The sequence below is a fragment of the Plectropomus leopardus genome, chromosome 5, assembly GCF_026936395.1.
Source record: "Plectropomus leopardus strain MGB_pleo_1.0 chromosome 5, ASM2693639v1, whole genome shotgun sequence".
Lineage (NCBI taxonomy): Eukaryota > Metazoa > Chordata > Actinopteri > Perciformes > Serranidae > Plectropomus > Plectropomus leopardus.
The window spans coordinates 25,084,956-25,112,735 of record NC_142180.1 but is presented as its reverse complement, the minus strand read 5'-3'; the positions used below and the strand labels follow the sequence as shown (position 1 = coordinate 25,112,735).

The 27,780-nt window shown below is 40.2% G+C and overlaps 1 protein-coding gene across 5 annotated transcripts in view; it reads right to left on the bottom strand.

The window, feature by feature from the left end:
* tle2b (TLE family member 2, transcriptional corepressor b) overlaps nucleotides 1-27,780 on the bottom strand; it is a 113,375-nt gene that overhangs the window by 26,127 nt on the left and 59,468 nt on the right. For 4 of the 5 annotated variants that reach the window (XM_088077794.1, XM_088077793.1, XM_088077795.1 and 1 more), the window contains 3 exons: nucleotides 8,210-8,272; nucleotides 4,265-4,339; nucleotides 1,762-1,942 (listed from right to left, as the gene is read on the bottom strand). In XM_088077794.1, the coding sequence (XP_087933920.1) occupies nucleotides 1,762-1,942; nucleotides 4,265-4,339; nucleotides 8,210-8,272 (319 nt within the window). The remainder of the gene's footprint in view (nucleotides 1-1,761; nucleotides 1,943-4,264; nucleotides 4,340-8,209; nucleotides 8,273-27,780) is intronic. The other variant, XM_042481365.2, reaches the window with a different exon arrangement.

The window sequence follows — 27,780 nt, the reverse complement described above, 5'->3', positions numbered from 1 at the left end:
TCTCACACAGATGCTTAGCACGCCAATATGAACACATTGATCTCTCTATCTCTCTCCCTTTCTACTCTTACTCCTTCCTTCTTTTTTTTATCTCTTTCTAGCTCTCAGTTTATTCATGAGAAAGTCTCTCTTGGCTCGGTGCCTGAAACAGAGCGCAAAGATAAGATATTCTATCGGGGTGAATGAAAGTTCATTGGGAGAAAGCGTTTCTCCTGAATTTACACAAGTGCCTTGAATACGTCTGTCCATATTATGATGGCAATCTAAATGAGGGAGTTCAAATTCAGTCCAAAAGGTGACTTTCTGTACAAATTACACAAAGCTGCCAGTCATATATGGTGTATAGTATTTTATCTGATCTGAAAAATTCTAAGTTTTATTCTGTAGCTGTTGTCAAAGTTTCTCTCGCTGCAGATCTGTGCCACTTGAAACACATGAATGTACACACAGTCATACAAACTTTTTTCTTTCGGAATAAGATTATTCTTGCATGTGTGGATCTGACAGTTTCATTCTGGATGATTTCCCAGACTCTGCTACTGCACCTCACTTGTATTGAACTTGCTAAACATCTTCTCAACATGTTCAATAGTGTAATTGATTTTTAATGATGAAACATTTTGTGCACACTGACCTGAAACAACTGCAAGTACACCGAATTTTATTCCAAATATGATATACATTACTACATTATACATTACAAAAACTTCTGCATTAACTTACAAAACCTGAACTGCCCTGTGCAAAAGCTACTTTAAATGCCACAGTCTTTCTCTGATATCAATTAAAGTAACTTTTGAGGCCCTTTTTGAACAATGTATAGCGCATGGTCTAAAGCACATTGCTTAATGTAATAGAATTTGGACGCAAAGTAATGCACAAAGAGCAAAGGGGTTGTATTAAGTCCTATAATTAATCATAGAGGTGTTTTGGGCAGAAGCCAGGTGTGCCTGCACCTCACGCACTGCTATCTACATTACAGACTGGGCAAACTGGAGTAGCAAGAAATAATACATGATTTGGTGGGAATTTGAATTGTTGGGTCTCTGTAAATTAAGTAATGGTCTAGATCTGCTGTATATAGAAAGTGTCCTGAGACAACTTTAGTTATGATTTGGCACTATATAAATAAAAATGGACTTGACTTGGTTCTTATGAATAACAGTAAAATAGTCCACAATTCTGACTTTAGACCAGGTTTTTGTAGATCAATCGCCTTCTACTGCCTCAAAATAGCAATACACCAACAGTGCACCCGACCACACCTCATTTTAAGACAAACATATCTATTGGCGCAAGTACATTTGCTACTTACACAAAGTGGGCACCGGCCGTTAGAACTACTGCATTTGTCTGAAACTAACAACATTTGCGATGAGTGTGTAAGATGCGGCTCTGGGTCTTCAAACCATGACTTGACTACAACATTTTATTGAAATCATACTTTATGGCTTAATGTAACAAATAAATTGAATTAAAAATGAACGGAATTGAATTGACTGTCTTTTTCTGAAAGCAGACTTCAACTGACTGTAAGTGGAACGATTAGGTACGATGATATAGTTTATATTCACAGAAACAAGGAACAACAAATAATTAATTTTATGAGTGCATTATTTGTTGTCATGAATCTAATTTGATTAGTCAGCTGGAGTGTTTAAATATCAGAGTCCAACTCCCTGCTGCTTCTGCTGAATTTGGCTCTTAAAGACAACAGCTTTCAAGACAAAATCGCAAATAAAACAGTCTATGGTTTTTTACCTCTGAGATGTTCGGGATCAAGGTGATTGCGCTCATCTTTGGAGGCAAGATGGGCCGAGACCCCTAGCGCTCCAGTCAGCGCAAGAAGCCCTGAGCCCCCCGCCCCTAGGGAAAGGCCCGATGGGTGTGGCGTCAGAGGAATGCCAGGGGCATGATGAGACAGGTGCTGGAGCTGCTGCTGCTGTGGCCACAGGGAAAGGAGGGAGCGGGGAGGGAGGGGTCGGGAGGGATGGTGTCATACAAGGTGGTGGTTGGTTAGAAAAAACAAGGATAAAGAAGAAATAGGAAGAAAATAAGCATCAGAAAGCGCAAAAAATAAAAGGGAATGTAAAGTTAGAGGAAGTGTGCTTGTAAAAGGGGAGGATAGGAGAAAAGGAGAAGGTGAATGAAATGAAATCCACATGGAGAGCTCAGCAGCGAGACAGGAAAATAAGATGAGGAAAGATAGGATGTTAAAGAGATTAGTGGATTAAGAGGTGGGAAAGATGGACACCAAGGACGAGAGAGAGGTAGAGGAAAGATGGGGAGAAGGAAATTAAATGCTCAGGATACACACAAAAAGTGAAGGAAGGAGGAGATGGAGAGTGAAAGAAAGAAGGAGAGACAGTGAAACAGACAGTGAGTGAGGGGATGAATGGGATTTGTAATGAAGGAAAGGCAGGAGGAGGAGGATTGAGAAAGAGGCCGAGGGAAAACACAGGGGGGGGGTAAAAGAGAGGGAAGAAAATGTTTTGAGTGGGAGAGTAAATGATGGGGAGGAACAGAGGGAAATCATGGTGCAGGCAGTGAAAAGTGAAGGAGAATTAGACGAACAGGAGGGAGAAGATAGAGGGAGAGGGTAAATGAGCACAGGAAGAGGGAGGGAAAGTGTGCGGTGGAGAGAGAGCAAAAGATAAGACATAACCAAAGACAATTGGAGAGGAGAAATGAGGACAAGGCCATAGTAGGAAGAAGAGAATGATAAAAGATTATAAAAAGAGAGTTGAGAAACCCCAGAAAGAAAATGAACAGACAGACAAAGCAGAAAAAGAGGATGATGGAGGATGGAGAGAGTAAAGAGAGCAAAAGAGCAGCCACAGATAAAGAAAGGCTATTATCCTGAGGGGAGCATTATGATGTGTTGCCGTGTGTTGTTTTGTCAAGCCGGTGTGTTCGACACACATACACTCACACAGGCACACACCTCAGAGACGGCAGTGTTTGTAGTGCTGGGAGGAACAAAGGGCTTTAAGTAGACAGTAATGTGATCAGTGCTCTGACAAGCTCTGGAAAGCCCCGTCTGTGAGGGCACTCAGGAGCATCACTGTGTGTGTGTGTGTGTGTGTGCGTGTAAAGACATACATGTGCAGAAAAGCATGTGTATAATAATATGTTGGCCTTGGTCAGGTGATTATGCGCTGTTAGATTAAGTGCAGGGTTTTTTTAAGCCTGCCAAATGCTGTTGGTGTAGTTAAGGTATGTATTTTGTTAAGAGTTTCGCAAAAGGACCAAAAATTCAATTTACTATGACATGTTTGTTGTTTAGAGAGAACACCTAACTCAGAAACCTTAACACTGAGTTCTAACACACCACACCCTTTCTGTAAAAAAAGTTGACAGTAAACAAGAATAACTAATAATAGAGCTAACTGATCTGACAATAATCTGCAATTTCTATCTCTTCTTCGACATTTTTTTTTTTTAGAAGAGAGCCCTTGCGTAAGTCACTGAGCAAAAGCTTCCATGTTTACCCGTGTTATTTGGCAAGTTAGACTGGTTGCTCCAAAACAATAATATATTTTTTTTGATACTAATAGTTTATCGTGTAAACTTCCGTCATCTGGGAGCTTTAAAATTGCTGCTGCCAAGCTCTGTTAGTAGGAGCAGAAATTCATTACATCTTAATATTAAATTGGCAGCAGTGTTGAATAAAACAGGATGCAACATTGCAGTTACTGCTGCTACAACTAATTCATTGAGCAATACAAAACAGAGACACACCCTGCAATCAGGTTCAATATGCCAATATACAATGTAATATGCTTAAGACATGGCTGCATTAAAAATAATACACTAAAAGGCCAAGTTTCATAAAAACAGACAACTTTGAAATTGTCAACTAGCCCTGTTAATTCAACACCTTGAGCAAAGTTTACAATAATGCATCACCAATCTGACGATCACATTTTCCATTTTTATAAGCCAGTGCACTGTAAAAAATAAACTGTTCTCATTTTAAGATATTAGTGGCTGCCTTAAAATATTAAGTTGACTGCATTAAAATATTGAGATTTTGTTTTTGTAATTTAATTTTTTTAATTCAGTCAACTTGAAAATCTTTGGCAGCCCAGACAATCACTTTTTTAATCTGAAATAAATAGTTTCTTTTTGCAGTGTGATGAAATAATTTAATCAACACATTCATCAGTCAGACTAGTGGCAACATCTTCAGTTGTTGTGTGTATATGTGGCAAGTGTGTGTGTGTGTGTGTGTGTGTTGTCAAGATGAATGGAGATGACTCACCCCGATTATGGCGTTGAGTTCAGCCATGGTGACCTGCTTGGCCCTCTCCACTGCTTGGACCACCTGTTGTTGGTGCTACAAATACACACACACACATACACACACACACACACACACACACACACACAAATAGTATATAAATGCACACATACAATGCCATATAAAAGAGTAAGGATAAAAATACCATTGTAGATATTTATAAATACAGTCTATAGAGATAATGTATATTACATGAGCAGTCAGTAATCACACAGTAAAACCATTAAAGACCCAAACTTGAGAAAAGGTGCTAAAACAGCCAAACTCTGCTTGTACAGTAGGGGTGTAAGTCACTGGTTTCATCATGACATGATATTATGTTAATACTTTGGACAACAATACCATATTTGCCAATATCAAAAAGTCTACCGCAATACAATTTCAATTCGATTTAGGGGCCTGCAAAAGATATGAGCCTATATTATCTGCTCATTATCCCAGTCAGTTACAGGACGAGCTGCCACCCCTGTCTTTGCTTTTGGCCATAAAAGATAAAAACAACATATGCATAATATGAAACAATAAAACGGGTTCATTCTGTTTTAACACTTTCTGGATTAAAATGTTTTAATTTGAATTCAAACCATGATCTTTTTTCCTAAAACGTCAGGGCTATCTGACTTGAAGACAAACTTCTCCCAGCATCCTCAAAACGTCGATTAACAACAACATCTTTTCACTAAAGTATAAAACTCAATAATAACTGTCAAGGATCATAAACAAAACAACTGTCTTTTATAGATCACACTCCCCCATATAAACAGCACGCTAACGTCATTAGCAGAAGCCTATGTCATTTTACAATGCAATTAGCTTAGCGGCTAGCGAACTTTTCCTCCACTCACAAGTTAACCAATTTACTATTATTAATGCCTTGACTTACTCACTGCTGGTCTAAGTCTCTCCATCTCCCGACAGAACATATGATTTTCAGTCTATATACTGTTTTTTCAATCAACATTGTTGAAACAGAGTAGCTAACGTAAAGTTAGCAAGAAGTCAGTGAAGTGGCCCGGCAGGTACATGTTGTTTCCTGCATACCGTTTTTGTTTACAGATGACGTGTGATGTCTGTTGACTCGCAATTTCTCCGAAATCAAGACATTTCCACACTGATGATTTATTCCCGAGTAAACACCGTTTTCCTCATCATCTTTCTCTGGGCTGCTCGCCATCCTCAAGCAGCAGCTTGCCGCTTGGTGAAATACGCGCCTAGTCTATTTTTTCCGGATACGTACAGAAACGGCATCAAGCCGCACAGAGCAGATCGTACCAGGAAGGAAGTCAACAATACTGCATCCGGTCAATTTTCAAATTAAAACAGACTTGTGATCGTGTTTAACTTTACTAAAACGTTACATCGACCGCATCTGCTGCTTCTGCGTCTGAATTCTGTCCAGCAGGAGAATTTAATGCTGCTGATAACAGTCATTTTACATGAAATAGACAGAAAGTCAATCATAATTAACAACAGCACTGCAATGTTAAACACTTCAAATCTTATCTATCTCATATGTATTTCGTTTATGATTAAATTGGGCTATTAATTATTCATCCGTAGGCTAATTAATCAATAAGATCGACATGTTTTTCTCTAACATACAGCCACAAATCTTCCATCTTTTTTGTGTTTAACTGGTTTTATTTTTATTTTATTTTTTTTAATTTACTTTTATTTTTTTTAATCTGACTAAAACCAAAAAGAAAAAGAAATGAACACAAAATCAAGGGTAAATGACAAAATAAGCACAATCTTATAGGGTGTGGATATGGATCAATGTTTACACTTTGCACCGATGTTACGTGATCGATGCTCATTTAATGGATCGATGGATCGTTACACCCCTATTGTACTGTGTATAAATATAAAGGTCTGGATTGGGCAATCATGCAGTCACACAACTCAAACACTGACAGAAAAGTCACACACAGAAACACACATACTGTACACACGCACACACACACACACACACTTAAACACACACGTGCTCAAAGCCACACTAACTAAAATCTCAGTTCTGTTGACACAAAATCCCAGTGTAATCAGTCATACAAAGGCAAATATGCATGTGTGCAACAGTGCTTGCACACACATACACTCACTCACATACACTATCTCACACACGCACAAACGCACACAGCAGACACACAGTGTCAATATTGATCAAACTGACAGAGCTGTGACCTTCCTGTCTCCAGGGAGCATACTCATCAGTGCACACTCACACTCTCAGACAAAAAGATTTGTGTCTGCAGGTTTGTACTCCGATCTACACACTCTAACACTTATAGCCAGCGTACAGACAGTCAGAGCAACAATACAACATTATATTTAACTTCAGTATCCATGCTCCTTTTACTCAAGTGGTATTAAACAGACAAAAAATCTTTATTAAAAATAAAGCTATACAAAGCAATGAATGGAGGCAAAGCACACACAGAAACAGTGATAATGTTGTTGAATGATAAAAAGGCAAACGCAACATGTAGCTGTATTTAATTTAAAGATAATGGGATCTAAATGTTCTGCAAACAATACAATTTAATATTACTCTTAAGGCCAGAGAGCCTTCTTAATGAAATCATTTAAAGTTGGCTGTAATGCCATTGTAAGTAGTTCTGTATTGTTTCCAGTGACACAGATACTTGTGGACATTTGTTTAATATATGTTTATTATTTTTTTAACTTGTTGGTAACTTTTAAGAAAATAACTGTCATATTTGTTGAAACTGTCACTATTGTGAAAGAAGCACGAGACAGATAATCTATGAAAAAAATCATGTACTTCCTCGTTTTCTACTACCACTAATGGCATTTGCTAGGATCTATGACTGCGCACTGAAAACAACCAATCAGAGCCCAGGAGTGTCTAAAGCGTTAATTCCTACTTGTGAACTGCAGCCAATCTGGGCACCGGTGATCAAATATAAATCAAGATTCTGTTACTGCATTGCCTATTTCTCTCCTCAATGTTGGCAGAACCGTATTTTGGTATCGATTAGCTGTAAAATGAGAACGTTTGTCAAATGGTGGGCAGAGTTTTGGGCCTGAGTGTTTCAAAACATGGCAGCCGGCTCACATTCTTCATCTTACATCTAGACGGTGCACTAAAATATGTTTCTATAAAACATTGTAGGTGCAAAACAGGCAATAAGGTAACAGAATCATGGTTCCATTCTGATCAACGCTGCTAATTTTGACAGTTTGACCACCATTCACAAAAAGTGACTGACATGTCATGACTGACAACAGCTGCGTTAGAGACTCCTCAGCTCTGATTGGTTGTTTTTGTTTACATAGGGTAATGCCATTAAAAGCACTTAGGGAAGGCAGAGGGACATGTTTTGTTTCCCACAGATTATCTCTTATTAAATGCTCTGTGACCAAAGTGACAGTTTCAGCAAATATGACAAACTTTTTTTTTTTATAAAAGTTGACAACTACAGCTTAAATGACGATATAGCTAATTAAGTGCTGTTTGATGAGATATCAGTAGATTTATTGATTGATTTGCGTTTCATTCACAGAGAATGATTTATTGAGGAAGCTTGTGAAATGGAGGAAATGCCAGTCTAAAGCATCAAATGGATCATAATGTTGAATCAACTTAACCTGCAATATTTGTTGCAGCACTCTGTTGCAATAAATGGCAATATCTCTGTTTTCGTTTACTTTATTCAACTTACATACACAAATTAAAGTCAATGTTTTTTGTCAATATAGGAAGAAATTCTGAATCTATACTTTGCACAGCATGCAATTTTATCCATTATTATTCTTATTTAATAATTATCTGAATGCAAAGAAAATAAAATACAGGCCTGGGGTGCGAACAATTGTCTCCTGATTATGTGTGTGCATATTTTGTGTTTATCTGTAAGTGTGCCTGGCAGTGGTGACACTTACCTCTTGAGAGAGGAAAGGGATGATCTGAGCGCAGATGGCACTGAGACGCTTGACAATCTCCGCCTGGGATGGAAAGAGAGAGAGACGAGAGACAGAAGGAGAGAGAAAAGGATATATGATCACGCCGCATACAGTGCGATAATAAGTACACAATGAACACAGCATATGATACACCTTTACAGCACATTAAGCCTTTGCTGCATTAAAACATCTTTCTAACGAGCAAGGAGCTCCATCAGTGACAACTCTATGAGACGGAGAGAAGACAAATGTGCGAGTGAGCAGCAGAGGTAGAAGGATGGAGGCAGCATTAGAGCTCCAATCATCCTTTGGTCTTTTTAGCACCATCACACTCTCATTTAGCTCGGCCTCACTCACTCTTCCTCCATCTCTCTCCTCCTCAGAAGCAAACATAATGAGCGAACAAACACACAAAAAGCGGAAAACCTCTAAGAATTTCTTTCCAAAGCTCTCCACCTGTCACAGTCAGCTATCCAGTGAGTGCTATTACATTTGTCTATTTCCTAAAACTCGTAAAAACTATAAAAATGCTCCTTCTTACCCCTCACACACACATAGACAACACAGGCACACGTGGCAAACCTAGTAACCATCCGCAGAATACAGCTGCCTGCACACACGGACACATAAAAACATAAGCACACACTCTCCCTGTGTGTCTCTCTCTCTCTCACTCACACACACACTCGCACGCACACACACTGAACCTCTGCGGTGTGTCTAATTCTATCTGTCTGAGTGCCCTCAGCCTCATTTTGTTCTCTTCTTCACTCAGCCGTTCTCTCTTTTTCTACAACAGCTCTCACACTGAGCCATTATTACCCTATTCATCCTCTTCCTCCCCCCACTCCCCCTCTCTTGCTCGCTTTGTCTCGTTTTCTCCCATCTTTCTATTTTTCTATATTATTCCCTTTCTCTCTGTTTTAATTTATCTTCCCTCATTCCTCCCAGCTGCCCTTTTTCTTCTGCTAACATCAGTCGCTGGCTTCTCTTTTTTCTTTGTGACTTTGCTGTCACGCATTACCACAGCCACTTTTTATTTTTATTTTTCCTCCCTCTATCCGTTTTGCTTTCTCTCTCTGTATCCCTCTCTTCTCACTAATGCATGTTTCTGGCACTCGAGATGCTGGAGAAGAAGAGAGAAAGACAGCAAAGAGGTGATGAGGGCAATGCAATGACTGACAGGGCTGTATACACCATCATGCAAAGGCTCGTGCGCACAAACACACACACACACACACACACACACACACACACACACACACACACACACACACACACACACACACACACAAACCATCAGCCGGCCTGTCAGTTGCAGCAAGTCTCTTCATGACTTCATAAACTGGCTATCACCAGACACACAACTCTGTTCCAAGGACAGACACAGTCTTATCACATGATACATGTGTCAATGTATGCATGTGTGTGTGAAAGTGCGTGTGAGAGTGTGTGTGTGTGGGTGGTTGTGCCTGAGCTCCTCAGTGTATTGGGAAAGATGTGCATGTATAGTGTGTATATGCCGACCATGAAGAGGAAAGTGATGGCGAGAGAGAGGAACAGATATGACAGAAGAGAGTGACTTTTTACAATATTTCTTACTGCTGGGTATTCTGCAGATTGTTTTTTCTTTTAAAGCAAACTGTATGTTTACCTGCTTGATTTGACTAAATCCCCTTATTTGCTTTCTATTTCTTCTACCTTTGCTGCTAAATTAAAACTGGAAATAAAATAAGACACAAGGTGGGAGCCTGCATAGTGTTGGGTATCGGCACTAATACCTTATCAACTAAAAGAATCCAAGTAGTATCGAAACCTTTTCCAATCAAACGATGCCTGCATTCCATACTTTTTGTACCAAACTCTAGACAAAAATACAAGCATTTTTTGATTTAATGCAACGTGATTTGCCCACTACCACAGTAGCTACAACTGTGCTGTGGTGAAGCCAAGTGCGGTGGATTTGATAAGTTGGCAATTCAGCATGCCATAATGCCACGAAAACAGTCAAAAGTATGGCTACACTATATGCCTATAGCGACTAGTGGCACTTAAAGCAACTGAATGCTCAGCCCCTTCTCATCCCCAATGCATTGAATAGCGTTATTTAGTCAGTGTTCTTACTGTCAGACACCAAGACAGAGAGGCACCTTTCGCAGCAGCATGATACACACGGGGCCACAGAAGTTGTTGGCACAGCGGGCAACAAACCAACTTGTAATATACCACCGCTTTATCAGTGGACATCAGTGTCAGACACTAACTTACAGAGGCACTCTTTGCAGCAGTATGGTTCGCACCAGGCGGTGGCAGTTTGTAATGCCACCAGCAACTACTGTAATGTGAAGAGCAAGAAAGTCCATATAGGGAGGGTGGGATGGGTGGTGGATGGATCAGACAAACAATTGTACTTATTTTAGGACAAACCATGATGCTTTTTCTAAACCTAACCACAGACATTTGTTGCCTAAACCTAATAAAGTAAACAAAAAAGCAAAGTGTTTAAAAGTTGTAGTAGTGTCCTAAATTTATTTTCAAAAAGACAGTATGCATGTGACAACAAGAAACTTAACACTTTCTGTGAAAACTGAGTGTATTTTGAATAGAAACAACACATATAACAAGTGACAATTGAAACACTTTCCCTAAAACCAGACAGGGGGGTACCTCTAAAGTCATATTTTGACGTGTAGGTCCGCTGGCAAAGTGGCAATATTTGATGGGTTGGGATGATAATGTGCTGAATTGATGGATATCAAATAAAGTAGGAAAAAAGTACTAGTAAAAGTACTGAATTGGTATCGATATCACACTAATAAGTGTACTGGAATTAGTACTGGTATCATAATTTTTTTACCCAGCACTATAAGAGCTAACCATGCTTTGCTTTGTCAGGTTTTGGAATTGGGAAAGGTTCTCTTATCTGTCAAAAAACATCACAATCTGCTAACAATTCAGCATAATCAGCAAATTGCCCAATCTGAGAGATTTCCAGGATCAACTGACTTTTTTTTTGCATGAACTGCAACTTGTGCAATCTTTCAACACAGAAAAAAGGGGAATATTTACTGCTGACCACTAACCTTTGGCGTAAATTATTTGATTCCGAGGACAAATATTAAATCTTTGGGTATTCATTACACACTTTTCCTTTAATTAACTTACATATACGGCATAATCTATGCTGAGTCAACTTTCCTTCGATCAGTTATATCTCAGCAACTCCTGAGAGCTACAAAAAAAAGGTTGTCATCAGGTCACAGATCTATTCAGATGGCCTGTCCAAGATAAAAATCAACCTGACAGGTCTGATGCTGGACCATGAATCACACCAGACAGATCAGCAGACACCTGAACATGGCTGGTTTATGAAGCTGCTTTTATTGACTGTTTTCTGAAAAGGTGACAGTAACTTGGATTGAAAGAATCAGTCACAGAATTGTTATTGAATCAGTGTTGCAGAAGTAGAAATAAACATTATTTTTGATAAACAATGTGAATTTATTAAAAACATTTAGAGCAGAAAAAAAGTAAAATTTTAATTTTTTAAATTATCTTTATTTTATTATTTTTTAAAAAAAATAATGATTAGCTCTATTTTGTTTGAAAAGAAGAACCATCAGCCATTTTGCATTGCATTTTACTATCCAGGGACAAAATAAATGTACTCTAACAAGTTCTGTGATTTATGGATCTCCAAGTGACAGATTTTATCTTTAATTTTAATGAATTGATGAATGATTTTAGCATACAGTTTTAGGTTGAAAAATAAGCTTGTAAGTTACAGAAATACATAAAAATACAGCCCAAGTACAATGTTGTTGATTAACTTCTGCAACACAACAGCATCTGACCAACTCCATGTTCTGGCTGAGAGGCCGTGGATGGTGTGATGAATGCAAGATGCCAGTCAGCCGATGGGTTTACAATATAGTGAAAGTGAGCTGGGCTGAGGCAGTCTGAGCCGGGCCAGGTGTCAGAAACAACACGGCACAGTCTCGTTCCACAGCCCTGCCAAAGCACAGCCACCAGGGAGTACTGGCAAAGACAGGCCGGATGGAGGGATGAACGGATGGAGGGATGAATGGATGGGTAGATACAAAGGAAGAGAGGGGGCTGGTCAATAAACACCTGAGGGCAGATACACTGCCAACTGGCATGGGGACAGAGAGAGAGACAGAGAAAGAGAGGCTTTAAGTGAAACAGAGAAAAATAGGTGAGGGACAAAGAAGTACATAAATGCTTTTCATTTCAAAGACAAAAACGTCCTAAATTATCCTCTATAATAGACAAATATGTGGAGGAATGGAAATTGGGAGTAAGGTCTGAGGAGAGGAGAAAACGAAGAAGACGAAGACACCGTAGGACAAGGACAGCCTGTTCCAGAGGCTGTGATGCATATTAGCCTATCTGAGACACGCACACACACACACACACACACACACACACACAGTGGCAGTGTGCTCAGGCTTGTCATTGCGTCAGATCAAGATCAGTACAATAACCACAACCAGGAAAATATTTATATGATCACAGTGCCTTGTTGCTGCAGATTAATACAACCTGAAATGTGTGAAAAGGTAACACACACACACACACACACACACACACACACACACACACATCAATATAACACACAAATCCAATATCTAACCTTTATTATATCAATTGAACATATTTGGTATAACCTTTCTATGAGGACTAACTAAAACAGAAGCAACCACATGCAGACAAACTGCATTGATTCTTTTTAAATGATCACGTAGAGACGAGCAACAAACACCACAGTCACAGAGATGAGATCTCTGCAACTTGTCAGCAGAAGGAAGTTGAGCAGATTTCAACATCCTGCATATGAGCAGCGATTTGGTCTGGTTACAGGTGTAATCACATGATGCTGAATGGTTTGCTTGCAATTATGTGAAATTCACACAAAGGGCAGGAAGTGATAAATCTATATACTGCATGAATTGCAAAATAGAGGAATTTGACTGTATACATTGTAAAATGATTTGATGAACTTGCAAGCACCAGGTATCGTCAGAAAAGTGAAACTTACATTGGATGTGATCCTTACAAAACATAGAAAAAATATTTCTCTCACAACTTGATCAATTTGCCTGGCATGGGCCCAATATTACACAGCGAGCCAATGAAAGCACACAAGGGTCTAGAAGACTAACAGTTTTATGTGACTGAAATGACTGCTGTCTTGTTTTGTGCTTGAGTATAACTGTCTTTTCTTCACATTTCAACTCTGAACACTGTACTGTGTACTGTGCTAACTTTAGTTACTATTTTCTACCTACTAGGTCAACCGTAAGATAAAGATAAAGTAAGATGGGTCTTGAGACCCATGAGGTTTATGATGAGTATATTTCACAGGAACATGGAAATTAACATTTCACATTAAATAAATAGTCAATTTTTTTTTAAATGTATTAACAAGAATTTAAAAGCACTGAAAAAGTGTAATTCCTTTAAAATATCTGCACCGTAGATGGTGATGCCAACAAGTAAGAGGAAGCACAGCTAGAGACAGCTAGTGTGTGCCGGAGCAATGAGAACTCAGCTTGTGTTTGAGAGAGAGAGAGAGTGTGTGTGTGTGTGTGTGTGTGTGAGAGAGAGAGAGAGAGTATGCTGTGTGTTCTCAAACGCACAAATAAATGGATGCAAAAAAACCCAGGAAATATCAAGGGAAAACACAAGAGGAGTATCTGAATTGCAGGGAACTAAACAAAGAAAATGGCTTTAATGCAGGAAGTTGCAGCAGGTTGGAGTTTGTGCATAAGAAATGGGTACTCAGTTTTCCAGCTGTTGTTATGTTGTTGTTTGTTTTTTTAATTTAATCATTTCTGCAAAAACTGGCCGGCCGTAGAAAGTATGACATTGTGTTGAGAAACCTCCAAGAGTTCATCATCATGAAAGTTTAAACACACAAAGTTAAGGTCATATATGTGGCACAGCAATAAATTCTTCTTTGGCCAAACATTTTGCACCTGCATTCAACTGTCAATCAGGAAAAAAATCTATCAGAGGACAAGGAAACAATTTCTACACCGCCACATGACTCATTAGACCAGAATGCAATGCAGGGAAAAGCATACTTTGTGTATGAGGCATAATTCAGGTTTTTTCTTGACTGGAAAAAAATCATTCCCCTGCACTTACTTTGCAATCACTATCGCTATTTGCTGCTGCTCTCTCTCTCCACCCACATGTTTAACCCACAGCGCAAACGCAACACGTTCCTGCCTGTTCTCTGAAGGCTGTCAAAAGGCATTCGAGGAAATGTAGAAAATGACTAACTGAAGTAGAAATAGACGAGATAGGTGGGTTGATGAGGCGGTGGGTACACTGGAGAAGAAAATAATAACACTCGCTCACAAAATAAGCCATCACAGACTGACGGTGTAACAGCGGTTCTGCACGTGGAATTTTCTCTCAATAATGAGCCAGCGTCTGACTGTTCTGACAAAGACAAAGCTTGTTTTAGAGGGAGGGGGTCCTTTTAGAGTAAGATCTGCCCCCGAGCTATTTTCTTTCAAATGCTTGGAATGACAAGGCGTCCTGCGTTGTGTAACTGCAGCATATTGGCAGGCTTGTAAGAGGTATAAAGTGATATATGGAGGTTTATATGTAACACATTCTGATCAAGGGTAGAAATGTGCACAAACTCAAAAGTAAAGATGAACTAACAGAAGACAAGCTGATGTTTTTCCATGCACACTTTTGTGACACTACAGTGAACTTGAACTGGAACATCGGGGGAGACACGTCCCTGTGAAAGATCAGCATTGTATTTGGTCTCCCAGCATGATGGCAAGCAAGCAACAGTGGCCGCGTTCATCTTGCCAATAAAGCTCGGTGAATTTGAATGTGACGAGCGTGGGTTGAGATTGGCACGGGAGGAGGGAGATGGTGCCCAGTGTGCTCGGGCACTGCCAGCTGTGCCAGCCTCTGAGTCCCACTACGGCTGAGCGAGCCAGCTTTATGGAGGGGGCATGTGTGTGTGTGTGTGTGTGTTTGTGTGTTTGTGTGTTTGTGTGTGTGTGAGAGAGAGAGAGAGTGATACCCCACTCCTTTACTCACTCTAATTGCTCTCAACAAAAAAATCTGTGCCATCTCTCCCAGCTCCTATTTTATTTCTATTTTTTATTCCTAAGTCACCTCTCTCTGGGTTACTGTAATAGTTGCTGGTTTGAATCCTTGGAAGTAGCTCAGGAGACAGAATGAGCAACAGTTAAGCAAAGCACTTAACCTCCAACTGCAGAGGACTCAATCTGTAACTGGCAACTTCACAGTGAATGTGTGACACTGAGAGAATGTGATGCACAATGTTGACAAAAAAAGTATGCATGCCTTGTCAACTTTACCTTGAGAGAAAGACGGTTATACAAAATGGTTTTGTGATGACAGAAAGAGCGGCAAGGCTCTGTCCTTTACACTTCCTATTACTGGTACAACATATATATATATATATATATATATATATTATACTGGTACAATAAATTTTTGACCTCAATAGTTCGCAGTCATGAGCTGTGTTCAAAATGATTTGAAAGTTGCATGTTGCAACAATGATATTAAACTCATGTGTTTAGGCTGCTGAAAAATTGCAACAAGAGGGAGTAACTGCAGAGAGAAAAAAAAAGTCTAAAACTTTGCCTCATTTCAAGATAACAACAATGACTCTGTTGTTTCTGTAAAATGATCATTTCAAGTATGGTTGGACACTGGAAATACACTGAAACATCTAAGCCACATGGCCTAAAGTATCTAAAATGCCATGTACTGTATGTGACACTCTACACGAGTTCCACAATTGAGCAGCGTCTCTTGCCAGAAACCTGCGTCCACACCGATAACTGACCAGGAGTCAAAAAGGGAATCAATAAAGAATCAGATCAATAAACAGAATCAAAAATGTCACTGGTATTATTAGAATCTCAACAATTCCCATCCCCAATATTTAATTGCATTTTTAGATCAAAAAATTAATTGATTAATCAAGAAAAACTTAAATAATCCTTAACTGCAGCTACACAGTCAATACTTCACCATTTGATGAGTAGTTCATTGAGATTTTAGATATTAACAGAATGATTTTTTTTGAATCATCAATAACAAGTGCTGTGTCAAGTAACTCTTATCTAACACAAAGCACTGGATTCTGGTATTCATTTATCAAAAAGCAGTGTACATGCCATGAAGTGATTTTGGACACAGTCATATTGCATGTTGCAGTGCCTCAGTGTCTTTTCACTGCATGTACATGTGGCTGCAGAATACCCTAATTTATTTCCAAGAGTCAGAGGGTGTGTACATATCACACAACACAAACACAATCCTGGAGCTTATCTCTGTCCCCTGCTTTCTAATTGGGCTGCTCTCCCCTCTGTGAACAGTTTAAGGTAAATATTTGTAGCCAATGACGCACTAATCACCCACTGATTGGGGTTGCAGGCACAGAGCCGTTCAATGAAAACAGCCATTCCTGTTTCCTCTCTTTCAGCCCCCCCAACCTCCTCCTCTTTTCTTTCCTCTTTCTCTCCGTGCAATCAGCCTTCTTCTCTTTCTATTCTGCTGGCTCATTTTTCCACTTCCACAGTATCTCTCTCTCTCTCGTCCGCTCTCCATGTCCTCTTGCTCTGTTTTCCCTCAGTGCACTTGGCCTTGCTCTTTTGCTCTGCCCTCCTTCTCATTCTCTCTCATTTCTTTCTCCTTCTTGCTCTATCTCTCTGCCCTGCTTCTCTCCCAGAATCTCCCTCCACCCTCGCTCTCTTTTCTTTTCTTGCTCGGTCTTGTTTTCCTCTCTCCGCCCTCTCTCTCTCTCTCCTCTGGGCAGCGAGCCAGCTCCTCTTCCCTGGCACCAAGCCAACTCCTCGCCTCCTCCTCCTCCTCCTTCCCTCCCTTCCTCTATCCCCCTTGCCTCTGATTGATGGCCCCTCTATTCTGGAAGGAGAGTAAGAGAAACAGAGAGAGAGAGAGAGAGAGAGAGGGGGAGTGGGAGAGGAAAGGGGAGCAGCAAAGCACACACCGAAACACACAAAAACACTGAGAGGCACACACACACGTGCACACAAGCACTCTCAGAATTGTGCGGCTCCACACACACAAGTACACACACACAAAAGCCATCACAAACAGTCGTACACACACACAAAAGCAACAAGGGCACACAGAAAACCAATCCAAACAGAGCAGAGGAGAGCACATATACAAAGAGCTGTGTGCAGAGCAAGCAGAGCCTCGCAGCATGAGACCAAAAAGCACACGCGCACACACACACTCACACATTTCCTCAGACACACACACACATATAAAGACACAGATTCAACCTTCAGTGCAGTAACAATACAAGATAGGCAGCGGACCAGGCAGCAGAAACATTTAGAATGAAAAATACAGACAGACAGCTCACTTTGACTCCTCACACACACACACACACATCAAGACATTGGTGGATATCCATCACAGTTACCACCATGTACTAACAATGACTTCACACAAACACACATATAAGCCTGTATGAAAGGATATAGATGCACGGCCCATACACCTCTGCAATATACAAATAAACATACTGTAAACAACACACACACACAGGGAATCTCTGACTGACACAAAATCTGTGTCTCACAGTTGGGGTTGTAGTTTTACAAACAACTGAATCCCCCTCTTTCTCTCTGTCACTTTCTCTGTCTCTCTCTGGCTATATTATACACTAAGCTATTAGTCATATTCACACTGTGCCAGCTCACCAGCTTGCATTGACAGACTGCATACGGCTTCAAACTCATGTCGTCCGCAATGCAATCAGACACACAGTAGCCAGAGTAGCAAAGCCGGCTGTACAGTATGCATGCATGCAAAACCATACTCTCATAAACAACCATTGATAGATCTCTTTGTTATTACAGATCTCATTAATGCTAGTGTCTGAGAGCTGCAAGAGCATGAGCATGTTGTGGAGGAAAACGCAGTTTCTCATATTTTCTAGACCATCGCAGACAGTGCTTGACTTGGAGGGTCCAAGAACAGTGCAATGTCATATGCTGTAAAGCTCTCTGAGGCAAATTGTGATTTGTGATAGTGGGCTTTATAAATAAAATTGACTTGACTTGACTTGGGCAATACAGAAACATCTGATTTTTGCCCACATTAAAAGTCATACCTTTTGCATATCTCTATGCCCTGGTGAATGAAGGTACAGTGCACAATCTGAAATCTAACATCCAAGCCAGAGTGTCCTTGTTGGAAATTGACTCATAATGCCAGAAGGAGAAAAACTGATTCTCAAGTGAGAAATTCTTTAAATTCAACTGTTGCTTCCCCTATTGCTAACCTCAGTTACTCGCTACAGTGCAAATTAGACCAAGGACACAGGCAGTAATATCTGTGATAACACTGAGCCTCCCCTCCTCATGGTCACCCACAATGTTTCTAAATGACATTTAACTTTTCTTTACTGTTATAAACATGTCCCACATATTATGGCCTTGCCTGCAGTGGCAGTCAGTATTAAAATACTTCTTCCTGAGACCAATAAATGATATGTTTTCAACTGGTCTTAAAAGCCTACTTGGTATTATGTATATATGTATATATAGTGGACTAAAACAGAGCTGCAACTATTAGTCGATTAATCAAGAAGTTAATCTACAGAAAATGAACTATTTTGATAATCAAAGAACTGTTTCAATAATATTTCAAGCAAAAAGCAAAACATTTTCTGTTCTCATACTTCTTAAATGTGATAATTTGATGCTTTTTTTTGTCAAGCATAGTAACCTGAATAGCTTTGGATGTTTGGACCGTTGGTTGGAAAAAACAACCACCATTTGAAGATGTCACATTGGGTTCTGGGATAGGGCATGTTTCACTATTTTCTGATATTTTATGGACAAAATGATTAATTGAGCAAATAATGGGTGCATTTTTTGATGATGAAAATAATCGTTAGTTGCCCTAGACTAAAACATCAGAAGTCTATGAGTCCTCAGCCATGCTTGCGGCACTGTAAAACCCCTTTCCCACTGGATATAAGTTCCACTTACATCTGGCTTTTGTATTTATTAGGAAAGGTTATAATTGGTATTCACTTCCAAGACTAATGACTCTGCATCTGAAGTGATGGAATATGAAACCCGGGTAGAAGTGCTAAATTAAGCCCCTTTGCTGGAGCAATGCAATGACGTCCATCTCCATCCAAGTGCTGCTCGAACATTAACAGAAGTAAGAAGGCATTCTCCTGTACTGCACAGCTCTGGTCTACTGGCAATTTGAAAGGAGTCTATCACCAATTTTAATGGGTCTCCAGCAAAAACCCACATACATGTGCTAATTTTGGCAGAAAAGAGGAACTACAATGCTTTAGGGTTAATGCTAGACATCAGTATGCAAACATCCTCACAAAGACCATGCTAGAGGAAAAGTAAGGAGAGCATCAAATCCATTAGTATACAATGTGTTTTCATATCATGTGGGAACCATGAATATCTGTACAAAATCTTGTAGAACTGAAAATATTTGACAGGATAGGTGAAAGCTTTGATATAGGAGTGGCGGTCACTGGTAAAACCAAAGTTGGAATTCATCCTTTTGGGACCATAGATATCTGTGAAAATTAACATGACAATGCATCCGATAGTTGTTGAAATATTTCAGTCTTAACTACTGTTGTCAATCAACAGATTCACAGACTGACACTGCCATCCTAAGCAGCAGGCCACTAGTTTAGGCCACTAAAAAGCTTTTATCTACATCATATTTCCAACTATAAATGAATTTTGATTCAAATGATTTCATCATTTGAAAAAATATTTACTTGAACATATGCTCCTCATGAATTTATGCATGAACTTTTACACAGAAATAGATTTCACATGGGATGTGCAGCAGTCATACATACAGATGGATAAAAAGCCACATGCTGTGCAGCTGCTCCCTCAGAGTACTAGCACCTTATTTGTCCCAATTCAAGGACTGGTCACAGAACACAGTAGCATATGCAGCCAATATCATATACACGTACATACACACACACACACACACACACACACACACACACACACACATAAAAGCCAATACGGTGTGTGCAGCTACTCAGAGCTCCTCTGCCAGAGTGACAAAGCCATTACAGTAAAAGGCTAGCTCCCTGGGAATTTAATCACACGTTTTCTCTCTCATCTCATCTTTCTCTCTTTCTCTTTCTGTGTTTTTCCTTCTCTCAATGTATTTTCTATCATTCCTAAAGGGTTATATCACACTCTATTCCTGCACGCTCTCTCTCTCTCTGCCTCATTATTCACAAATGAGCTCTGTTACACATGTATGCACAGGCATACGCACACAGGCATACGCACACAGTATGAAAGGGAATGAGAGCGAGAGACATCAAAGCTGCACAGACACACACACACATACACAAATACACACACATACACAAATAGACACAGAGCACAGATGCTACAACATGTGCAGAGAGGGACTGCATACACCAATGGTCAGAGAGAGTGTAAACAACACATACTATAAACACACACACCTGCACACAAAGTCATTTGACCTCTCCAAAGCCTGATCTAGTTGACCCACATATGCAGGCTCATTCTAATCCAGCCCTTTAAATGAAACCAGTTAAAAAAAACCTAAAAAACTCAAACCACAACTGTGGGATTATCGACTGACTGGGAGGTGGGAATGACAGAAAGAAATATGAGGCAGAGGGGATGGAAAGAGTAAGATTGAGAAAGAAAAAAGAAGAAAGAGAGAGAAGCCCAATCCTATTACGAACCAAAGCGGTGAGTTGAAAATAAAGGCATCTCTCGCTCTTTCCCTCTCTCTTCCTCATTCTCTCTCCTCCACCCCTCCCAGATGAAACGAGGATTCAGGTCACAACTTCAGCCAAATATACCAACGCATGCACGCTCACACATGTGCACAAACACATGCATAAAAAGGCTAGACAGCTCGGGCTAATTAGGCGAGAGGATAAGCGCATGCAGACACACTTTTTTATACAAGACAAACAGATAAACATTCTCTCATGTGATCTCCATCTCTTTCTTTTGCTCTGCCTTAATCTTCTTGTTTTATTCATTTTCTCAATTTATTTCTTCACTCTGTTCATCGTCTTTCATTTTTCCCTCCAATTTTCTTTCACTTTCAGCTCGATTTGCAGTTTTTTCCTATTGTATGACTGCTAAAAATGTCAACATGGCTTGCAATATTACATGAACTATCGCATAAAAGAGAGTGCGAAAGAAAAGACTAGGCTACTCGCTTTTTTCTGTCACACAAAAACCCTCCCACACCCTCGGCCTCATATGTGTGGTGGTGAAATGAAAGGAGGGAGCAGGAAGGAAGGACAGCCAGCTGCTTCATCTGTCCTCAGGAGTCCACAGGGGAAACAGTCTGGCTGCCGAGCATCCTGACTATCAAACACAGCTTCCTATAATATCCTGCCTGGTCTGTGAACCACATCATCTCTCTATCTAGCGTTCTGATACAGTATGTTAAGTCTACATGCTAACACTGGTTCTTATAATATCCTGTCTGTTGGGTGTGAACCTGACGTTCACATGGCAGTCTAACAAGAATATAAGTTATTGCTGAAATGTGAACACAACTCCAATGATATCCTTAATTATCATTAATTTCTGTGACTCGTGGTGGAAGTCAGGACCTGAAGTGTGACACGGTGACTGTAGAGCTGCTGGTTTAAGTAAGACACCTGGCGACCAAGCACTTTACTAAATATGTATTATTTAAGTGCTATGTTGGTGTTTGATGTTTGGCTTACTAAGTTCCCAGCTGGACATTTTTAAGGCTTTTAACTCAAACTGTTATTATCCTAAATGGCTTAAAATTAGTAACCAACTAGAGGTTAACTATCAGCTCAAGGACACAATGACATTTTTCAGGAATGGGATGTTCTTTCTTACTTCAGGGTCACCATTTGGACTGTTGGCCTGATTTTTTCTTCGCTTTAAAAAAAAATACACTGCTGTCATATCCCAGTCACCTGTTTATTTAAGAGGGTGGTTAAGACTATTCTTTGGTATTTCTATTTTATTTCATAGTGAGGAAGAGAGGAAACACAGGGGAGAAAGAGGGGAACCTGAACCCAGGATACTGCAGTAAGGACTCAGCTTTAAAGGGACACTTCACCCCAAAATCAAAACACATATTTTCCCTCTTACCTGTAGTGCTATTTATCAGTCTGAATTGTTTCGCTGTGAGTTGCAGAGTGTCAAGATTCACTCGGCTTGTGGTGCTAAGTCACCACACCTTGTATTGCACAGTTTCATGTAGGAATAATCTAATGAAATTCACCCACCTAACAAATCACAGCACAGAAGGAAATGTGCATCTACTCATGGACGAGAGGCTCGTTCTCATGACAGCATGAGATATAAACATTAACAGAGTCCTGCTCAGCTGAGCTGTAACTTTAGGGCGCTCAGTGGTGCTAGGTGAGTGAGCAGTTGATGCACGCTTCCCTCTATGTGGTGATACCGTTGGTCTGTGGATTATCTTGAGTAACCAGGTCATGGTTTCTGAGACACTGATGTTGTCTTGTTTGTTTTGTTTTTTTGACATTTTGAAGACCACAAGCTGAGTGACATGTAGTAATTTCAGAGGAGACAGAAATCTCTATGGCCAATATCTCCAACGATCTGCAACTCACACCAAAACAATATAGACTGATAAAAAGGTATGGCTGGGTGAACTGTCCTTTAAACTGGTACACACTCTACCCGGTGAGCTAAAGGGGGGCTCCATACCATGTTTGTTTAATTGTTTTATAAATATGTGTTCTAGCCACCCAGAAGGCTAGTATTGTATAGTATGAACTATTATAAAAGCTCAAATGTGACCCAGCTTTCAACTACACCAGCCCCTCAAGGTTTTTGCTGCCTAATCTCTAATTATGCACCCTCACTGCCCAGTATCCCTGTTGTCTAGCATGCTGCCATACCAGGCAACAAGAAATGTGCAAAAAAATCAATTTTTCCAGCAGCTTAGCATGAAGAATTTCTCATGCAAGCCTAAATTGGTGCAAGAGCTCAAAGTGTCACCTAATGTCAAGAGAAAAAACTTGTTTAGATTTTAACCTTTGAATCTGCAGTATTTCAATCAGCAACCATGCAGGCTTGACTCAGACAGGCTGTTACTTGGGATATCGATTTCTAAATAAATCCAGGAGACATTTTTATACACATAAAAGGAGTAATCATTGTACATGCATAATGATGATGAATTTACAACACTGAGTCATCCGAATTGGAGCCAAAAACAGGATTTTCCTGTTTCCAGTGATATGAGTGTGCAGACACTGCTGAGGAGGAAAATAAATTAATGATGCAACATTAGCCAAAGTCAAGTGTTTTTCATCCTTTCCTGTTCCCTTTCCAGGTAAAAAGAAGGTGCTAATATGTGGTGTGTCTGATAGAAAGTGAGTCATTTTTGTGATGCACTGTCAGATCCCAACCCAGTCGTTTAGAAACACTTACCCATGCTGTTATTGAAATGCTGCCACAGTAGTTTCCCTGCTGGCCCCAGGGGTCTACTGGGGGACACTATCCCAGTAAAGAAATAATGGACCCACTTCTAAAATCACCCATTAACTCTGAAACTGTGAAGATGTACAGTATGTGTGCACGTCAAAATATACATTTCACTGCAAGACAGAGGAAAGAGATATGTTACCATTTACAGCACCAAGGATATTTCATTTTGCAAAGCCAGCAAGTAAAACAGTGTACAAAGTGCAGGGAACATGTTTTCTGACTGAGGTCATTCAGTATCACTGTAAAAGAAACAGGACAGCAAGGTTTTTCTCTTTCCCTGCCATCAGGATACCCTAAAGCCCAGTCCAGTACCCATAAGATAAATGTTGTCATTGTGCTTTTTTGCCAACAATGGATATGTTAAATTTATAGGTTTAATACGATTCATATCAACGTTTCTAAAGTGATGTAGTTCTTTTTTCCAGCGCAGCTCTGCGAGGCAGGGCAATCAGCAAGATGGCTGCCAAGCTGCAGACCACTTATCAAGAGCACCAAACAACAAAACTGGTTGTTTTTAGTGAGACATCGCTGCCATTTCCAGCTGCCATGTGCAACCAAAAGCTGGTGTTTTTTATTGAGACATCAGCTCCATTTCAAGCCAGGTCACCAGAAATTGGTAAAAAATCCAAAACATGCTAGTTTGCTAACCATAACCAAGTAGTCTTTGAGCCTTAACATAACCAAATCCTAACCACAGTGTTACAGAAATAAACAGAAACACATAACGTGTGCTGTGCTATGCAGTGTGCTTCTGGGTACATTTTGATCCCCAGACTTTTGCCGTGAAGTGAGCGCCCCTGACTTTCACACTACTCTTTGTTACAAACAGCTGTGTGCATGATGCAGCGGCACAAATGAGGAAGAGTCTGCACCGTAAGGCTTCAATACAACATTATCTTCTCTCTTTTGCTTAGAAGTGGTGATATAAAGCTCACATCAGCTTAATATGACACAGTCTCTGGCTTTTGTTTGATTTCTAGTGCCCATAAAAAAATGTTGTGCATATCCGAACTGCCTTTAGGGCCATCGGTTTGTTAAAATGAATGCCTCTCTCATAATGAACATCCAGCTTGACCTGTTCAAACTTTAAATAACATAAAAACAAATCATCAAATATTCACATTTAACGGCCAAATTTGATTTGACTGACATAATTCTGTGTCAGTACAAGTACAAATGTTACATGTCTGGGTCTAAAGAAAAATACTAGGCCAGATTGGGTAAAAGTAAAAACAGTAAAACAGTAAAACTCTCCTTATGAACAACATTGGCCAGCTGTGTTCAGCTACCATCATAAAGGTAGTGATTTCCATAGCCTGAGTGCGTTGGTATTATAGTAATCAAAAAGTATATGTCTGCTGTGTGCACTTTAGCATACTAGAGATGGACTTGAAAGGGGCAGACAGGTCCAAATTAAGTTCAGTCTAATCAGATCTGGGTCGGGTCACGTTCAAATGCTGCAAGATCTGTGTGTCAATATGTCTAATAAATAATTGGATCTAATTGGATCATGGTGTATTCCAAGTACCACAGGGTAATAGTGGGTTTTGGGGTATATTTAAATCAACCACATTTTGGACCAGGTACACAGGTCTATGCAGAGTGGGTCTAACTGTCCTCGGGTCTTTTTTCTCCCTCAGGATTACATTAATGCATCTCAATATCTAGTAGTTTACGATCATTTTGGGCCAGTGAAGATTTCTACCTAAAATGTGCCAAACAAATGCATGTTTAGTGCTGCTGTGGTGTCATTTTGCTACCACTCAGCAGTTGTGTGCTCTGTGCTTCGCTTAATGGCCCTTTGAAGTTGGCCATTCATGGAAGGAAAGGCATATCTCACTTCCTGTCTTCCATATTTTCATATTCTCCCAGGCTACACTCTGGTCACAAGCTTTGGGGGCCGCCTCCGCCTCTTGCTTGACTCAAGTCGAACAAAGCCTCTATTCTTCCTCACCTCCTGCCATCATCCTGTTATCCTGCTGCTCTGATCAGCTGTCAATACACAACTAGCTTCAATCCATTCACCACACACCTTACAACAACACATACAGCACATCCTCGTGTCTATATGCTGTCCTTGGCCAGCTGCTGTGCAGCCCACAGTGTATGACTGAATTACAAAGTCACTGAATATACATGTTGAGCGTTGGCACATAGCAGGGTATACGGGCAATCCAGGCCCCAGAAGTGCTATATCAATGAATATATAACAACCACGGAGAGCGATGTAAAGTCCTTATAGTCTCCCTCGCTCCTCCGGGGGATATAGCTAGTGTAATATATATTTATATATATATTTATATATATATATATATATATATATATAGACACAAACACATATATACATACATACATATATATAGAAACATATAAACATATATATATATATAAATATATAAATGATGATGATATGATACAATAATGGAAGTGAGATAATGTGAGCACGCATGTGTGTGTTTCAATGTATCCATGCAGCTTAAGAAGACGAGGAGGCGGGTGAGATGTTATCTTTCAGATACGATCATCTGAGAAAGAGGAAGAGAGCACGGGAGAGAAAAAGGAGATCAAGATTGCAAAAGAAAGGTGTGTGTGTTTGGGGGGGGGGGTGAAAATGGAGTGAGTGCGAAATCCAAAGAGGGGGGTAGAGAGTGAAAAAAAGAGGCTAAAAGGAAGGCTACGAAGACACGGGATGACTGTTACAGCTCAATTAATGCCAGGACATGAGATGGCCCTGCCACTGATAATGACAGAGCGTGCACAAGAGAAAGAGACAGAGAGGGGAGAGAGGCAATAGCAGTGATCTCGACAGGATGTTAGGAGGAAGCTGCAGGGGGGGCAGAAAGAGGAGGAGGAGGAGGAGAGGAAATAAGAGCAGATACTGTTAAATCTATTCATGATTCATTATTTCTCACTGCGGCTCAAAGCTCCCCTCCCTCCCTTGATGTCTCTTTCTATCTCCCTCTTTCTCCTGACTGCCCTCCCCGTTTCCCTCCTTCTCCCTCCATTGCTTTCCTTTTCTTGGCTCTAATTTTCCATCTCTTTTTTTTCCCCCTCATCTGTTCTCTGAGGTCTTTATCTGTCTCTTCTAAGGCTCCATCCTTCCTGTTTACCCTCTCCTCTTTCATCCGTTCAATCAATCTCCATCCCCTCTTTTCCTCTCATCCCTGCTCTCACACTTTTTTCCAACATTAGCTCTCCCTGCCATCTCTCACTTATTTCCTCTATCTCCCTCTCAACTGCCGTATTCTCTCTGCCGTGCTCTCCTCTTTTTTCTCGCAGTATCTTCAAAGTCCTCATTTTCTTTAATTATCTTACACTTACTTTTTTCAAACTATCCCACTCACTTTTCCATCCTCTCTGCCTTTGTAACACCCTCTATTCTACAACCTCTCCTTTTGTGCTTTATCCTCATCCGCTCTCTTTTTCCTCCCAGACTTCTCGTGCTATCTTTTTTTCTATCACCGTCTCTTTTTGATGTCCTTTTTTTTATAACCAGTTCCTTCATTTTATATTCTATCACGTCTTCTTTCTATTCTATTTCTGTCAATTTCCGCTCCTCTGTTTCCCTTTCTATCTGTGATACTGTAAGTTCTCTTTTACTATCTGCCTCACATTTCTCTCTCACTGGCTCTCCTACCACCTCTCCTGTTAAACCTTTTTACCAGCGCTCTTGTCTTTCTTTCCAAATCACTTTTTTCACATCTCCCAGTTGCTCAAACATATACTTTTTTCTACCTTTCCTCTCGCTCTTTTATACCCACCCCTCACCCCCCCAGCTCTCTTTTCTCACAGCCTCATTCTTTGCTTCCTGACACCAGGCCTCTCTCTGTTCATTTATTTCTTTCTTTTTTTGCTCCTTTTCTCCTGACTGTAGCTTTTCGGTCGTCTTCTGTCATCTCCACCACCTTCCCCCCATCCTTTCCTCTCTTCTTCGTCTCTTCCTATTTTCCACACTCTCCCCTCCTTGGCCTC